The sequence below is a fragment of the Pezoporus flaviventris genome, unplaced genomic scaffold (assembly GCF_033815535.1).
Source record: "Pezoporus flaviventris isolate CSIRO_AGI_PZ_B2104156 unplaced genomic scaffold, CSIRO_AGI_Pfla_v1 ptg000057l, whole genome shotgun sequence".
NCBI lineage: Eukaryota > Metazoa > Chordata > Aves > Psittaciformes > Psittacidae > Pezoporus > Pezoporus flaviventris.
This window is the reverse complement of record NW_026892605.1, coordinates 2,217,971-2,235,235: the sequence shown is the minus strand read 5'-3', so window position 1 is coordinate 2,235,235 and position 17,265 is coordinate 2,217,971. Positions and strand designations below refer to the sequence as shown.

At 39.3% G+C, this 17,265-nt stretch overlaps 1 protein-coding gene across 2 annotated transcripts in view; it reads right to left on the bottom strand.

Moving 5' to 3' along the window:
* The window catches only part of LOC133277515 (chondroitin sulfate proteoglycan 4-like), a 30,146-nt gene extending 13,563 nt beyond the window's left edge, over positions 1-16,583 (bottom strand). Inside the window, exons 1-7 of one of the 2 annotated variants that reach the window (XM_061469391.1) lie at positions 16,142-16,583; positions 15,459-15,622; positions 11,302-14,877; positions 9,833-10,303; positions 9,012-9,188; positions 3,849-4,047; positions 276-407 (exon numbers count right to left, since the gene is read on the bottom strand). In XM_061469391.1, the coding sequence (XP_061325375.1) occupies positions 276-407; positions 3,849-4,047; positions 9,012-9,188; positions 9,833-10,303; positions 11,302-14,877; positions 15,459-15,622; positions 16,142-16,145 (4,723 nt within the window). In that variant the 5' untranslated portion in view covers positions 16,146-16,583. The remainder of the gene's footprint in view (positions 1-275; positions 408-3,848; positions 4,048-9,011; positions 9,189-9,832; positions 10,304-11,301; positions 14,878-15,458; positions 15,623-16,141) is intronic. The other variant, XM_061469392.1, reaches the window with a different exon arrangement.
* Positions 16,584-17,265: the final 682 nt, after the last annotated feature.

Here is a 17,265-nt window from a genome sequence, read left to right as displayed (position 1 = left end):
ATGTTGAGAGCTTAGGAGGACAGTGTAGCTGTCACTCTGTGCTTATGTATTTCACTGCCAATTTCCATGACTCCAAGCACATTAAAGATCATAAAACAATAAAGTAATACATTGTTTGAGAAAACGTAAATGTTCTTTTAAAACTCAGACAGATAGATGTTCTGAGGTACAGTTTTCTATAGTTTACTCAGATAGCTATCTGAGAAATGTATACATATTTGTACATATGCAACTTCTTCAAGTGTATGAAATCACAATAATTTTTAAAAACAGACCTGGGAAGACTCCAAGTCCTTTGTTTACTTCAAGGGTAATGACTAGTGTCTGAGCTGCTATGCTAAAAATCTGGCGAGGTACAAAGTTCAAACCATCTGTCACCTGAAAGTTGAAGCCTCCAGACACTGCTCCTGTAGAAAACAAAAACGTAAATTTATTCTTATATTATTCTGTCATCCAAAACATGCAAACATACACGGGACCTCTTTTGCTCTTGGCTACAGTGAAATATATCCAAAGTAATATTGAACCAATTTTTTACTATTATCTTTATATTTTAATTAAAATAAATTTATAATGCAGAAAGAAGAACTTTCCAAGGAAGAACTACTGGCTATTTTTTTACACTGAAGGCCAGACATCCCTTAGATGTAAATCAGCAGAGTGTCCTTTTCTTTCTTTCTTCACTGACCACAGTGAAGCTGAAATCAAGTTAAACTTGGGGTGAGAGTGACTCCCAGATTGTCTACTCCTTTGTATCTTAGGAGGGACCAAAGCACTTCGTAAGTCACATTTTGGCAAAGAAGGAATCTGGGGACAAAAACAACTAGAAAGTTCTTTCATTTAGATTTACATTTTAAGGACTGAATCCTGAAGGTTGTTTCCTTTGTCTCTTTACTCTGCTTCATCTTTGCTGAAGAGCCTGTGTTGTTACAGCTTAAACTATTTCAGAGGTTATGTGTACTCATAATAAGTGCACATCTTTAATCTTAGGACCTGTATGCACTTTGGCACAAGCAATAGCAAAATACCTCTAGGAGTCTGAGTGGATTCCTGTAAAAATACACGTTTCAGAACTGACTTACTGCTTTAAGTAGAGGCTCCCCAGATTGTATAATTAGGTAGAAAGAGGGAATGAAAAAGAAAAAACATTAACTGCTGCAGTTATCACTGCTTATCTACTTGGTTTGCCGAACTTAGCCATGAGATACTGTTACATGAATATATTCCCTGAATGTGAGAGAGTGTCATGTATTTTCACATAAAGATCAGTACTGCCTGCTGAACTACAAATCAGCATACCAGAAGAATCAAATGTGGGTTCTGAGATTATAGTTAACAATTCCCCTAGGCAATGCTCTTATAACCAGCCAGGCACAAAAGCAGTTCTGCAAGATCAGATCATATTGTTTTTATTTTAAATGTTTTTATTCTCTGATGTTCTCTCTTCGTAAAAATGCACAAGTAGTTGCACATTTAAAAAAGGCATTGAGGAGTCTACTATTTGCATCAGGTTGCAGAAAAAAAAGCATACCTAGCCTCACTTGTATTTTTGGCTAATACAGCTCAACTGCCCAACTCACACACACATTTTGTCACTGGCAGTCAGGAACAGAACTAAATCCTGAGGTGCTGCTTGGGTGGAGCATATATTACTTTATCACAATTGATTTTTAAAGGCATATCTGATCAGATGTGATAAAGAGGACATGAGAAAGAGGATTGTACTGCATTGAAAAGACACTGAGAATTCAGAACCATCAAGAGTTCACTACTGCCCTAAGGGAAAAAAAACACAGACAGGATTTAACAGCAGACCCTATACTGTGCAAGCAGGATAAGAGCACCCTGGAGTAGAGCAAGGGTGGAAAAGGGAAGGAATTCTCATACTGAAAGAGAAATACAGGACCAGAAAGCCATGTTCTGGTTCTGCCTTTATGCTGGTGACAGGGGATTATAGAGGAAACACAAAATTTAAGGGGAAAACATGAGAACAAAGAGGGAGATCTGCAAGTCACAGCACAGAATAAAGAGCACAATGTAACTCGCAAGACTGAGCAAAGATGAAGGGAAAATTTTATGAGATCGAAAATTAGAGGCACAAAAGCAAAGTTCAGTAGTACTTTTTCTAGTAGTACAAAAGACCCTGAGTCACTTCCATGTACAGATGTAAAAGACCCATGGTGTCATGAGGAGCAGCCAGGGGATGGAAAAGCTGCCTCAGCCAAGATGCTGCTCTTCCCCTTGGGAAGGCCTAGAGCAAGTAGGAAGAGTAGATACCAGGCTGTTGAGACCACGAAGTGGGGTTTCCTCCCAGGAGAGAATCTAGCACACACCAGAAGACTGAAGATGAGGGACAGAGCATTTGGAAAGGGGCAAGAGAAAAGGGGTAAAAAGCTGAATGACAGCAACCAGATAAGCAAACCCCCTGGACAAGGCTGGGAGCAGTAACATTAGAGTACTAAGCACACTTCTACCAACAGTCCAACATGAAGAAGGTAAGAAAATCACAGACTGAGAAAGGAAAAGCAGCAAAATGTCCAAAGCACTTTCTGAAACACTGGAGGCCACGAGGTTAGGCAGACGGCAGCTCAGAGCAGCTGTAAAAGGTGACACATCACCTGAGCAATTTAACATTACAAATTTACAATACAACCCACACTCCCACTCACTAGAAAATTTAAACTGCTGTTCTTTTTGCTTTTATTAATCAAGGTTCACTTCTTAAAACTGCAGATGTGCATTTTCCCATTCTAGAACACAAAGTGGATTCATTTCCTCACACTGAGACTACCACCATCCTAACACCATAGGAGTTTTTACACGTCAAAGTCTCCCTCAGAACAATTTAGACAGCTTGGATCACTTTTGCCATGCTCTTAACCTTTTATTTCCTGACCAAATTATTTGAGCAGTATATTTAGAGCTTGCCAGCAGCTGCTTGTAAAACAATTTCAGCAACACATTCGCACTCTGCAAGACAGAGCATGGGATGTCAGAGAAGTTCAACCTGCAACCAAGCCTCATGAATACACAGCACAGACCTAGAGTGGCTGTTGCACTCAAGGGAGCACTGCAAACAATTCCAGCCTTTCTGAGGGCTAGGAAGAGAGTACCTCTTGTGTCTTCTTCCCCAAAACTGGCATTGCTTCATTAGCACCTCCCTTCTTCTTTCAGCTGAGGTAAGATGATAGTAGAGTTGGCGATAGCTACTTTTCTCCTCATCCTCTGGCTGTAACCCTGCTAGGATGTTCATTCCTGTGGCTTCCTAGCACTGCCACTTTATTTTTACTCCCCAGACATTCTTTCTGTAGCAGCAGCATGAACAACCTGACCTCTAGCTCTGGCCACTGGCAGAAAGGAGCCAATCTTTAAATTCTGAACTCCTTCACAGTCTGAAAGGGAGATTGACATCACCTAGATGAACCATAACTTCATTGCCCAGAGCTGTTCAGGAACACAGCTAGGCTGCGACAGGTATCTGAGACACTGCTGGTGCATGTGTACCTCTGCACTGTAGCAACCCACAAAGGTTCCAGGAGAGCCTCAATGACAAAGGTCAAAAAAATGGATTTCCAGTCTCTGAAAGCTGCATGACAACGGTCCTCTCTGCAAACCTGCGTTCAGAAAGAAGGCTGCTACCAAGAGAACCACTAATACACCAAGGTTTCTTGGTAAGCACACATTAAAGTAGCCATCACACCCCTCCCTGTTTAGTTGTGAGACTATGTGTCACATAACCGGTGCTTTGAGATTTTTGTGACATTACAAGGAGATCTTCAAAGGATTACAAATGTACGGAATAGGAGCAGTATTTTGGTAACAGAGGTGGTACTTTTGAAACCACATACCATTGTGTACAAATACTAGCTGCCCTTCAATTATATGAGCCTGGGTAAAACTAAGGATGCTCTTGTTTGGAGAAGACTTCAGAGCCAAGTGCCCATTGCTAGGTGGAGTAACGGAATATATGAGTTCTGATGGTGAGGAGTCCTTGTCTTCTGCACAGAGGTCATCAATAGTTATTTCTGTGACTGAACCCACCCAGACCTAGAAAAGCAAAAAAAAAAAGTATTAATAGTAATAAACAAAATGCATACAAAATAAAATCAGAGGGGGAAAAAGTCCTCAAAGAAAACAATAAGTATTTCTGCTGTGCAACATTAGCAGCTATGACGTGTTTCTCCTGACTCTCTCCTCATAGATTGGAACAGTTGGCAAATGTTTTTCAAAATACAAGACCATGAAATAACACAAGCAAACACATCCCGCGCCAGTTTGAGTTTTACATAGCTTCAGTATGAGTGCTCTATTTGTCAGGCACTATCCAAACTCTTACAAACATAACAGAATTCTATTATGACAACTGAGTCAAAGGAGCAACTTTCCAACACATACACATGAATATTAGTGTTATGTACTTCACAGCAGGCAATGCATTCAATATGCTCTACTTTCACCAGCAGAAAAGAAAAAACAATCTAGGGACAGCACAATCTCTAATACAAAGAAACACTTCTTCTAGCTGCCTTATTTCCTTCTAACAACACATGCTAAAGGCCCTTTCTCAGTGCACCAAACAACCTACAGAGGTGCTTAGTCCTGTGGGAGATGACAAAATCAACACCTCCAAAAGCTACTTAGCACTTTGCAAAGTCATGCTTTTTTATTTAATTTTTTTTTAGTCCAAGATATGCATGAACTGCAAATACCCTTCTTTCAAGCAGGGTTTGCTGCCTGAGCTTCATCTCTGTCTTACTGGGTAATTTGTTGTTTGGAAACAATATGCAACAGCCCATTTTACTCTTCATCTTTGCTGGTTTTAGTTGGAATCACAGAGAAAAGTACTAACAACAATACATGTTTATCTCAACATGAAATGAAACCCTAAACATTCATTCCATCAATGCCAATGCTTTCTATGCTGAGTTTATATCACAGTGTATAATCTCAAGAGCCTGAGCTTTTAAAAATCTCAGCTGGAGCTTCAAAACACATAACTGCATCATCTCTTCCTGTCTTCAAAGGGTCTCAGTACACTTGAAAAATATCTGGTATAATATCACACCAAATGGTTGAAGAGGAAGTGTGATCCTTGTAAAAGGGCATTTTACCGCTCCTAAACCAAAAATGAGCAATCACAGATTTTTCCTTAAGTATTAACTTTACTTTTTAATAAAAACCATGGAATAAAACCTTTCAAAGCCATTGGGATTTTTGCCACAACACTTCAATAGAGGAAAGATTTCAGACTACACAGTGTAACAAAATATGTGCCATGGAAAAAGAGTCATTAAAATGAAATGATACATGCTTTCTGGTTAGAAAAAAGGCTTAAAAAAGAATTTGTATTACAATTTATAATAGAAGTCTTGCAAACAGGAAATAGCTATTTCCTTCCTTTAATATGTATTTCTCTGTAATGTAATTACTACTAGTGAAGTTTCATAAAAGATGCTACCTATGAGCACAAAGGATGATAACTAATAAGAAAGGCTGACTTAATGAGTGGCACCAAATAAGCACATCAGTGTCACTGGTTGTGTACTGAGATCCTTTAACTTGTCTCTATAGAACTTGATTTAGATTATTCTGAACAGAAAATAAAAGGCCAGGTACAGGATATCCAAAAAACATAAGAAAGGACTATGCAAACATGTTATTACAAGTGACTTACTGAGTTTTGAAATATTTTCTCATCCTAAAGGAAAAAAATAGCTTTTTTCTAGAAGGACAGTGTTTACTTCTGTTGTTCCAGCATACTAACACACAATGCTTTTTAAAGCACTGTACATGCCTTGCAACATGATCCTTGAGGACTGAAAGGAGATCCAAGGGCTGAAAAGGGCTATAGGAAGTGGATACCCAGAATACTGCAATTGCTGTACAAGTGTCTTATTTTCCACATCTGGGATCAAGTCCTCCTTTAAAAGCACCATGAAAACTGCATTCAAACTTCCAGGACGTACCATTTCACTAATTCTGCATGTTCCACAGCATGGTAAAAAAAAATTCACGACCCTGCCCAATGGAAAATAATTCATTCTGTTCTACTTACAGCATTCAGCTCAGCAGTATCTCCTTGCATGCTATGCATCCTACCAGACACTCTATTCACGGCCATTTTATTACTCCGGTAAGTGAGTGATATTAAGAAAACAACAACAAAAAATCAGTGTTTCAATTTATTGGATTTTTTAAAATCTAATTCTAGGAAAATACAGCCCTCTTGTGGCAAAGGGAGGATATAGTAATTTCACAGCATCCCTACCCATATATTTAAACATATACATAAATGCAGCAAATAATGCCAGATAGCGATTTTCTTAAAAAGATCCTATCTCCCTTCCCCATTCCCACCCCAGAAAAAAAAAGAAATCGCCACAGAACCTGTGGAAATTTTAGGGAATTACACTTTAAATGCTCTATGGTTCTAAAGAAATATATCCCTCAGGCACTTACATTCTAATGGAAAGGCTAAAAACTTCACTTTCAGTTCTTAGAGAAAAATAAGAAAAATCTCTACAAAATGGTTCATCGTTTGTCCTCCTGCACCTCTTCCTATGGTGTTCATAACCTTCGGAACAACAGACAAGGTTGTTTGAATAGATGTTACAGATGCCTCATAAATGAGATTTCAACAGCAGATGCCATACACTAACCATATTTCATACACAGCCATAGTTCTTTCTAACTTTTTATATTGGGACCTGCAAAATTTCTGAGGTGCTAAACTTCAGTCAATCCAAATGGTCCTACTGGACCTCACGTAAACCTTCATACATTTTGTACAACCTGTCAAAAGATATAAAAGAGCTACTGCCTTTTTAAAAGTAACACGCCAACATTTGCCACTAGCAATGTCCTGGAAGAGCACAGGCTGTTTGGGCGCCAGCTAGTATCACCCTGCTCAGGAATGCCTAGCTCATCTAAATATTTAGCAGGACCAAGAGAAATCCATTTTCTCCCATCTACTTGGGGTGTGCAAGTTTGCTTTGAAGGATCATCTCAGTGTATTCCTCCCAGTATACAATTGCCAGCTTTGTTACAATCTGCACATGAATCCAACATTTATGCACATATAAGTACCCACTCATGCAAAAACTAAAGGTTATTTCTCAGCAATAGCTTAATGCGTGACAAGCAAAACCACAGGCACAAAGGCAGCATCCCAATTCTTGGTATGCAAACTGCCTCCCCAGCAGAGAGGGCCAACTTTGGCTAGGTTAAGCTCTGTTACCACTGTTCCTGGGATGACCAGACTTAGATATTTTTAGAAAAATCCATATGCTGCACTGCAGAGCACTGCAAGGCCTCAATTCTGTTAACAGACTGCAGTTCAATGCCAGCAATGCACCAGAAGGGAGACACAGAAAAATTTCTGACTGGACATACATCCCTCTTGTCTGTGACTGGACAAACATTACTGCATGCTGTGCTGATGTCTGTAGAGTACCACTGTAAATACTTTATTTAAAGTTTTTACTCGGTACCACCCAAATGCTTGTCAAGTGAGTCTGCCCTTCTGCCAGTGCTCTCTGCTCAGGGCAGGGTATCTTGCATCATAGAGACCTGCAGTTCATCACAGATCATCTACCTTTGCTGCGAAGCTACACAATACTACCACTACTGCTCTTCAAATACTATGTCTTTCCTCATGTGAAAAGCCTAAATACACAACACAAGGTTATAATCACTTTTGCAGTAACCCATTCTCCCTTTGCCACACACAACTAACTATGTAAAATTAAGTGTATGTTTCAGGTATCACCACTGTGTAAACTGTATCATACAGCACTGTGGACAATACATGTGGATGGAGCCTCAGCATACCCTGCTTAGCTTCTTTTAAACTTATTTCTAAATATCTTTGTCTTGATGCCTCCCAGCTGGTTTACTGTGACCACAGGTTTATTATATATCCATTTAAACCTACTTTTCAATCATCTAATTTGCTCTTACTCATCAGATCTCAGATCGGCATCCTTTACACACAGGGGCTTTTTAGTTTACATGGGCAGTAATTCCATAATAGATTGGTTCTGGTTACTGAGTGCTATTTTAACACAAACAAGTAACAGTCCTATAAATAAATAAATAAATCCAATAAAGCACAGGAAGTGAAGTGACAGAAATTACTTTTTTTTGAAGACTGAATGATTACAAAGCCAGTTATGGTTATTAGGAGACAAAGGTAGCATCAGTCAACAATTTTAAAATTTTCTTCAGGAATTTGGGTGGAACAGAGTTAGAAACGTCCCTTTTTCAGCTCACAGTATTACACAGTAACAGCTTCAGTGTCTGCACTAATATTTTGATGATATCTAACACCCCAGATTTTCACAGATTGAATGTATTATCCTTATCAGGATTTTTTAAAGAGGGAAACATTCCTGTTTTGTAACACAAATACTCCACATGTAGTCAATTCTCTAATGAAGCACCAGTGAGAATGCTGCTCTCATGTGTCATCCTGCCCCACTGGAGATCTGGAGAAGAGTAGGCAGCAGAATGCACTTCAACAGGTCTGACCCTTCGGTACAGTTAATGGCAAGAGGCAGAGTCTCAAGGCTCTGCAAGGACAACAGTGAGATGTTTGCACCCTCACCATCATTAATCTTGGCACTTTTCAAAGCTACACTGTTCACCAACAGCCCTCAAGATGCCCTAGCAAACAACACCAAAACACAACAGTGATCCAGGTGCAAGACATCCTACTCCACAAGCCCTAACTCAGTCCAAAGAGACTTTATGTATCTTTTAGATAAAAGGAAAGCTCAGTCAGCCTCCTAGATAAACTTGACTTGTTCTTCATGATGACTAGAATCTCCATAAATACACACTACCCATGTACTGCCTTGCTTCACTGACAGTAATTTATTCAAATTCCGGAACCACCACTTATTATATTGACTATCCCACCATATACAAACCTAACACTGTGCTAATGAAGGTGCACTAAATGGTATCAGGTTCAATATAATTTTAATGTTTCAAAATTTTTACAAACATACCTTAAGAATTCTGTTAACTTTTATAACAGGAGCTTCATCATTTACTGCAGTAACTGTTATAAATACAGTTTTGGGCAAGCTTTGTTTCCATAATTCCGTGTTATTCACTATCACAGTAAAATTGTCCATTAGTTCTTCACTGTCATCATGAACATAGTAGATTAATTCTTGTTCCACCTGGAAAATATAACAACCTGAAAAATTAAAGATACTAAAACATCATCTGCCCACTCTTTTAGCCAGAATATCTTAACTTGAAAGTCTTGGCATTTCCCCTCCCTCCTCAAGGGAAAATGGAAAATCCAATCCCCCTATACTTACCACAATGTTTCCTGGAACCTATAAACTGAACATAGTATTAAATGGTGACTTATGATAAGAAGTTTCACTTCTTAGAGCTAAAAGACTGAAATTTAGCTTATCATGCATATACTGGATCACTGTGAGTGGAACCATGACCTGAGGGTTTTTTTTTCCCCACTTTCCTCCTTGTTCAATCCACACACCGTTTTCTCTTTTCAAAATGTACCCACAATCTGTCTTAGGTTTCCAGAGTATCAGCTCTGCCTGAGTATGAGTGGCCATGAGTATACTGTGATTACAGCACACTAGTCTGTGTGACCAGTGGCAGCTTATCCCAGCAATGCACCCTCCCTCCCCACCCCAAATGACCAGCTAACAACTGCAGACAGATCTTTTGATACAAGGCCAGAATAAAGCTCAAACTCATGCATCTCACCACCTCTCACCAAATTATCCCACAGCTTTTAGCAATACAAAACTTCATCAGGACTACAGCAGAGCAGATCTAAACACATTACCTGTTTTCTGGTAAATGTGGCTAACTTTATTCCGGGAACATGAGAGTTTTCGACATACCCATGTTTTGGCTGCTCAATTAAAACAAATTCACAGCTGAGTCCAACAAAGTGTCTACTAGAAATTTTGAGATAGTCTTCCACCAAAGCTTTAGAGCCCCCTTCAATCACAGTGAAGTTCTGTACTTCCAGTGGAATCGTTCTGGGGATGATGTCTACGGAGACCTCTATTCCACTCACTGTTCGGACACCGTTAGTCACATCCAAAGAAAAACGGTCATCTAGTTGGTCAGGAACTGTCTGCACATACTGAACTTTGCCCTCATCAACATCTTGTTGTGTGAAGCTCAAAACTGGCCTTTGGTCAGCACCGAGATAACTTTCTTCGGAGGAAAACTTCCGAATGTATCCACGCACTGGAAACTGTCTTACTGTGAACACAATCTCAGATGGAGAACTGTTTTCATGAACAACCTTAAATTTAAAAACACACCTCAAAATTACTTAAACAGAAACAGGAGAAATTCTATAATTCTCTTCTGATTTTTTTACTCTCAACCATGGCATTCTCCTTCTAATTAACTGGGATTCCTTATTCGGGTTACATGGTTCTTAATACAATACTTCAAGTAGACATGTGTTAAATAAAGATGGCATGGTAGTGTTTTGAAAGGAACTGTTAACGAACAGCCTCAGAGCCCCTGCATGAAAGAGGGATTTCAGTTACACAGTAATGTGGTGCCAGAGCCCCCTTGCGGTGGTTACTGAAAGGCTACACACAACGTGCAGGAAGGTATCAACCAAAGGGAAAGCACCTCATCAGATTTGTGAACGGATGTTTTCAAAGATTTGGATGCAATCCTCAGAGAGTATTAATTGGGCTAGTTCCAAAAGGAATGAAACAAAACCCCAGAGGTTTATATTGGACATTAGGAATTTTTTTTTTCACTGAGAGGGTGACCAGGAATTGGAACAGGCAGCCCAGAGAAGGGGTGGTATCACTGTCCCTGAAACGTTCAAAAAACATGTAGTTGAGACCTAGTGAAATGGTTTAGTGATGGACTTGGCAGTCCTGGGGTAACAGATGGAACTGATAGTCTTAAAGGTTTTTCCAATCTGGTTGATTCTATGATTCCCTGGAATTTCACACCAGCTCGAGTAAGAATGATACATGAAGTAACAGCAATTGTCACAACAAAAAACAAATATACAGGTGCAGTATCTTCAAATCTTAACCTTCTCGAGCACCAATATGTAATGGAATCAAAGACTATGGGCAGCCTTTTTCTTTAACATAACCAGTTTTCCATTCTAGAAACAGAAGATTGCTAGTGTCAGCCCCTTCCAGAATAAAGCGTCCAGAATGCAGTCATGTTAGTGCAAACTAAAAGCGTTGGAGACTGCAACAGCTGAGAAAGCAGTGAAGAAAACTTGCTACAAGACTGGAGAAATGAACAACACAGTTAACTTACTTGAAGCTTTCCTTTACTGATTTTAACTGGTTTTCCTTCTTCAACCAAGAGATTGTTTTTGTTCACAACTGTTGGTGGCCACTGCTGACTTTCCAAATATATGTGAACATGCACTCCAGCATCCAGATGGGCATCTCCAGCATGGACCGTAAAGTTAAATGTGTCAATAAAATTGCTGCTGTCATCATGCCTGTAGGTCACATACCCCTTTATCAGATCAAGTTGAGAAAAGGTATCCATCAACACATTATTTACATATATTCTTCCATATTTTGGGAAGGAGAATATCTCATATGTAAACTCATGATCGTTTCTTATATCTTGGTTTGTAATAGCACTTAGGTTAGCTGTTGTAACAGTTTCCTCTTTCCCTTTCTGAACCAACAAGCCTGTATTATTTGCCAAAGTAACATAAGGATCAGTGGCACTAACTTCTAGAAGCAAAGAGGTGTAGTGTTTGCCATCTGTCACAAAGAGCACAAAACGCCCAAAATCCGCACCATGGTGTATAAACAGGACTTGCTTTTGTTCCAGGTCCACTTGTCTGAATTGGTAGAGTCTATGTGAAGTATCATTTGTTAGCACCAACTCTCCATTGGAAATGCCACGTCTAGTATATAGCAACTGTCCATCATCAAAATCAGAATCAGGATCATGATAGCAAAGATCTGCCAAAGTCAATAATCGCTGCCCATCTCTCACTATGTTAAATATCTTATCAATTACACGTACTGGTTTCTCATCATTCTTCAGCTGGACAGAGATGTTGAATCTAATTTCTACTGACAAAGGTTCTACTTCAGGATCCAGGTTTGTCCAGTTTCCTGACTCTTCACTGGAACTCAAAGCTCTGACAAGAAATTCATCAAACACTGTCTCTGAATCGTCATGCACGTACATAAGATGCTTATTAGTTACATCTTTGTCAGTGAAAGTAGTGAGATTGTCATTACTTTCAAATGAGCCTGAAAAATTAATGAGTTTTAATTTCCCATGTTTAGGAAACTGTACAACTTTATACTGGAAAGTTTTATTATCTGGTGTTTGCACAAACAGCTCTGTGTTTGTTATTAACTCTCCTTCACCTTCAGTAACTCTAAGGCCATTGTTAGTCAAAATGATGTTTCTGAGATCTGATTTGATGTAGACTTCAAAGCTGTATACATTTGATTCCAGATATTTTGTAGAAATGAGGAACTGAAATGAATCAATGTTACCTTCATGATATCTGCAGTTTAATTCATATGCCACTTTTTGATCCATAATATCTTTCTGGCTAAAGACTGAACCTTTTTCTAAAGGCTGGTCATTAAGTAGTATCTGCCCATTCTTTGGTAGGGATAGCAATTTAAAATTAAGCTCATGATCTGGTATTTCTAGATCCACAATCACAGCAAAAAGATTATCTGAATTCAAGTACTTCTTCTTTGATTTTTCAATTTCTAGAGGAGCATGTTTCGATAAACTGTATCTCAACCATTTCACTTTGATTGGAAACACATGCTCTTCACTCATTGTGTTTCCTATGCTAACTTTGAATTTAAATTGGTCAGTAACATTTCCCAGCTGTATTTCTTTAAAAGTGCTACAGTATCTCACACGGCTGCGCTCAAGGGAGCGCTGAGAAAAAGAGCTGACTCGCTTCCATTCCCCGCTTGAATGCTGCCTTTGGACTTCCCCAAACTGGGGTGGCTCTGTGATCTTGTAGCGTATCTCCAGCTCTTGGAGGTTGGCATTTGTTTCAACTGCCAGATGCCTAGGTGTGATCAGAGCTGTAACACCTTGGAGTAGTTTTATTCCCAAATTGTTAACAACTCTGTAATCCAATGGAACTGCCATGACGCGTAACACAACAGTGTTGCTCACCTTCTCACCATCACTTGCCCTCAGAACAATCCTTGAGTTCTTGATGCCTGTGTGGACAAAGAAAACAGTGCCTTCTCTTAAGTCCTCATTAGAAAAAGTAGTAATAGCTTTTCCAGGATGCTTTGAATCTTCTAAATACCCTACATCTGCATTCAGATTTCCAAGCACTGAAAGACTCAGACCAACAGGAGCTGTATCCTTATCTACAACTTTTATCAGGTCACTAGTCAAACGTTTCTTTGAGTTCTCCAAGAGAAGAAGCAAGTTTCCCTTGGGAAGTATAATTTCAGGTGCATCATTTACTGGAGTGACAGTAATGCTAAACACATGCTGCTCACTTCCTTGCAAATATGGAGGCACAATCTTCTCCCTGCTGGTAGAAATGGAGAAATTAAAATAATCATAAGTGCCCTCAGAGCCATCATGGACATAAAGAATCTTTCCTTGCCGTATGTCCTGCAGAGTAAATGTATTTACCTCCTGCGCTGGTTCAAGATCTAGTTTCAAGTTTCCATAAGAGGGCGTTTTTTTAATTTCAAAAACAATTTGTGATAGATGAATACCTAATTTCTGAAAGTCTAAGTTGACTTCTATATGTTTAGATTCAAGTGAAGCTTGTCCACCCTCAAGCACAATCAAGTTACTAAGAACTAAAAGGTGGCTTTTGTCTTCCTTGCCCAGAAAGACAGAGCTTTCAGAGGAAATGGCAAATGTTGGGGCTGCTTTCACAGTAGGGCTGTTCACAGCCATCTCTAAAGAAAGGTTTGTATTAAAAGCACTCTTTGTTTCACATCCAGCTGAAATGTCCTTTGTTACCAGAACATTCTTAAGCGATTTCTTTTCTGAATTGGTTTTCAGGTCTCGTATGCAACCTTTGAAGGATCCTCCTCTGGCGTACTTCCCAGACACCGAGACTAGCCCTAACTTAACCACTTCTGATCGTGTGCTGTCATCTACACCACCTACAAAGAGAGACCCCTCCAGAAGCGGCAGCTTAGTGTAGGGAGGCAATGATTTTTTCACAGTTTCTTCATCCAGTGTAAGCTGCAAATATTCTGCAGTAAATTTCAGTTTGATGTAGTGCCAGTGACTATCATTGACTGACTTATGAGAGGAAAGCTGGGTTCTACTTCTAATTTTTCCAACATGGGCTTTAATTAGTCCATTTTCCATTTCCATTGCAATGAAATCTCCCACTTGCCCAGCATGGTAAAGCAGCAAGCCACGTGTGGCTGAGGTTTGCAATGTACACTCCAAGATACCCTCATCATCAACATTCCACGATGGGAAAGAAACATAGGATCTGGAACTGAAGAAACTGATGGGTTCATCTTCGCCTGCAAAGAATTCATCACTGCATCCCACTGAAACTTCATGGACATTTTTAAAGCCAGGAGAAGGTCTCAGAGGCTTCAGAATGTCTAGCTGATTGAATGATACATCATCAATGCATCCTCGGAAACTAGGTAGTGCTTCAACAAGGTAGGGAACATCAAGGTTACTAGTACCACCTATGTAGAATCCATAATCAATATTTAATTCATAGAAAATTCCAGGCATTTTTGCACTACTTGTATCCTGCTTATCAATTACCAATGTGACATTGTCATGTTCATGATGTAGCTCAACCAGGTGCCAAGCTAAATCATTCAGCTGAGATCTTTGCTGAGAATGCAGTACTCGTTCCCCCATGCCAAAGTTTATTCTCAACTGCAAGAAACAGAATTTTAACCATCAAAATCCAAAGTAGCATTTTTTGTAATCATATATCAGTATGTAGCTAATACATTAATTTTCGTATTAAGCACATTACTTAAAAATGTAATTGAAAAAAAAAAATCCACTAAAATTTTCTGCAGGTTTACCTGCCATGACAAATATGGCTTGAACAATTGCAGAAGAGGGAATAGACTCCTCTGCAGTTCTGCTAGGACCAACAACTCCTGAGAACCCAAAGGACAATAACATTTCAAGGACTTACCCTGCACGAAAAACATTATTTGAATCATTTTCTACGATGCTAACATCATCAAATCTGAAATTTTTACTCTACTGACCTCATGCTTTGAACACAATGATCTTCATTTTAAGATCTGCAGATCTCAAAAGGCATTTAGAGTCAAATTCTAATAACTATAAGAAATAAATACCATATTTTGAAATTATCAATTATATTTTGTGATCTTTCCATTTTTAAAAACATAACCTATTAGAATTGTTATAGGTACCACCTTAAAACACTAAACAATACGAGCCACACATGTCCTTTTAGCTACAGTTATAGACCATACCTCTAAGTATCCTGAATGTAGCTCCATTAAACAATAACCTTTCTTCCCAGCTGCAAGAAAAAGCAGTCCATTCGGCTTGCTTGTTCGAAACCGTAACTGTAAGGATACCTGAGAGGATACTTCTACCATGTTCAACTCCACAAAGCTATCACCATAAAATGATACTGAAAGAAAGGAAAACAAATGGAGGACTTAGTCACACACACACAAAAGTATTTTTCTTCTCTACAGCTAAACATATGTTTAAAACCTATATTAACCCTCTATATACTTAAATATGAATGAATGAAACTAGATATCAGATTCCAAATTCACCAGTTCAACCTACTGGATAAGAGCCCAAAGGGCCAAACCAGTATGGACAAAGAATGAATATGGCCCAGTATTCTACCTCCAGCAGCGATGACAGGGAAATCATAAGAACAGTGCAATCACATTTAATACTTTTCTTCAAATACTCTTCTCTTTTTTTTTTTTTTTGTTTTGGTGTTTTCCTGAGCTTGCCATAGTCGCTCTATTTCATAACTACCAAAGGATTTCTCTCTGAAGTACTCCTGCAGATTTTCTTGGAAACATTCATCTAGAACACACTCTTACATCTCCATCAGAGATATCTTCTGTCATCTCTGATGAATGACCCACAGGTCTCCAGATATCTGCATCATTCTTTCATGTTTCCTCACCCATCTCTTTTCCAGGCTGAAGTTTCCTCTTGCTTCCAGCATGCAGCCTCCAACAACCACCCCTGCTGCCCTGTTGGCCAGTCACGCAGTTCTGTGCAGACTTCCTTCACTCTCCTCCCCTCTTTTCTGCCTTGAAAAACAGTAACAGCAGCAAACTTCCTCATTTGACTACTCACTGCCTTTACCATCCTTGTTATTACTATACTGAAAAACACAAGACCAAAGATTCTAAGACCAAATCACTAGAAACTCTCTGGTAACTTTTCTCCTATAGTCACCCCTTTCTCCCATCTTTTAAACCATTATTTAATATGCATAGCCCTGCATTTCCATCCAGTGGCTCCTCAAAAGCATTTGATGTCAAACTTCACCAAAAGCCCTTTGGGAATCTAAATGTTAGCTAGCTTTCCCATGCCCATTAAGAAATCTCCTAGAGGTCTGTAATGCAGAACTTACACCACAAAATCACAGAATGGTTTGGGTTGGAAGATACCTTAAAGATCATGTAGTTCCAAACCCCTGCACAGACTGGGTTGCTCAAAGCCTCATCCAGCCCAGCTTTAAGAACAATCCTACTGCCTCGTCCCAAGTTGATCTTACTTACTCCGGCATCTTTTTCCCTTTGTTACAGTATCTACAAATATGAATGACATGGACGTCATGCTTATGATCCCATGGTCATTCTTGTTTTAAACACTGGCATAAAATTTGCCACCCTCCAGGCTTCAAGTACCCAGGTATTCTGAAGTACAAGATCAGATGCTACCCCTAGCAAGTAAGCAATTTCATCCCTGAGGTCTTTTAAGTCAGTGCCTCTTGCTTCCCCCACAAAAAAAAGGGGGGAAATTCAGCTTGGGAAGCTTCCCAGTTAGCAGTAAACACCATTTCCTTTAGCTTCTCTGCAGTAGTCATGCCCTTTTTGAGTGCTTCTTTTATATTGATATCTCAATCAACTGGCTGCACAGACCCTCTGGAGAGGTTTTGTTCTTGATATATTTAAGAAGGATTTAGTAAAAGCTTCGATTCATTCAGCCAGCTGATCTTTGACCTTTTTTTTTTCCCACGCCTGTCTATTTTCAGATTACATCTGTCAGGGTTTATGATGCTTTCAGCTGTGTCTGAAC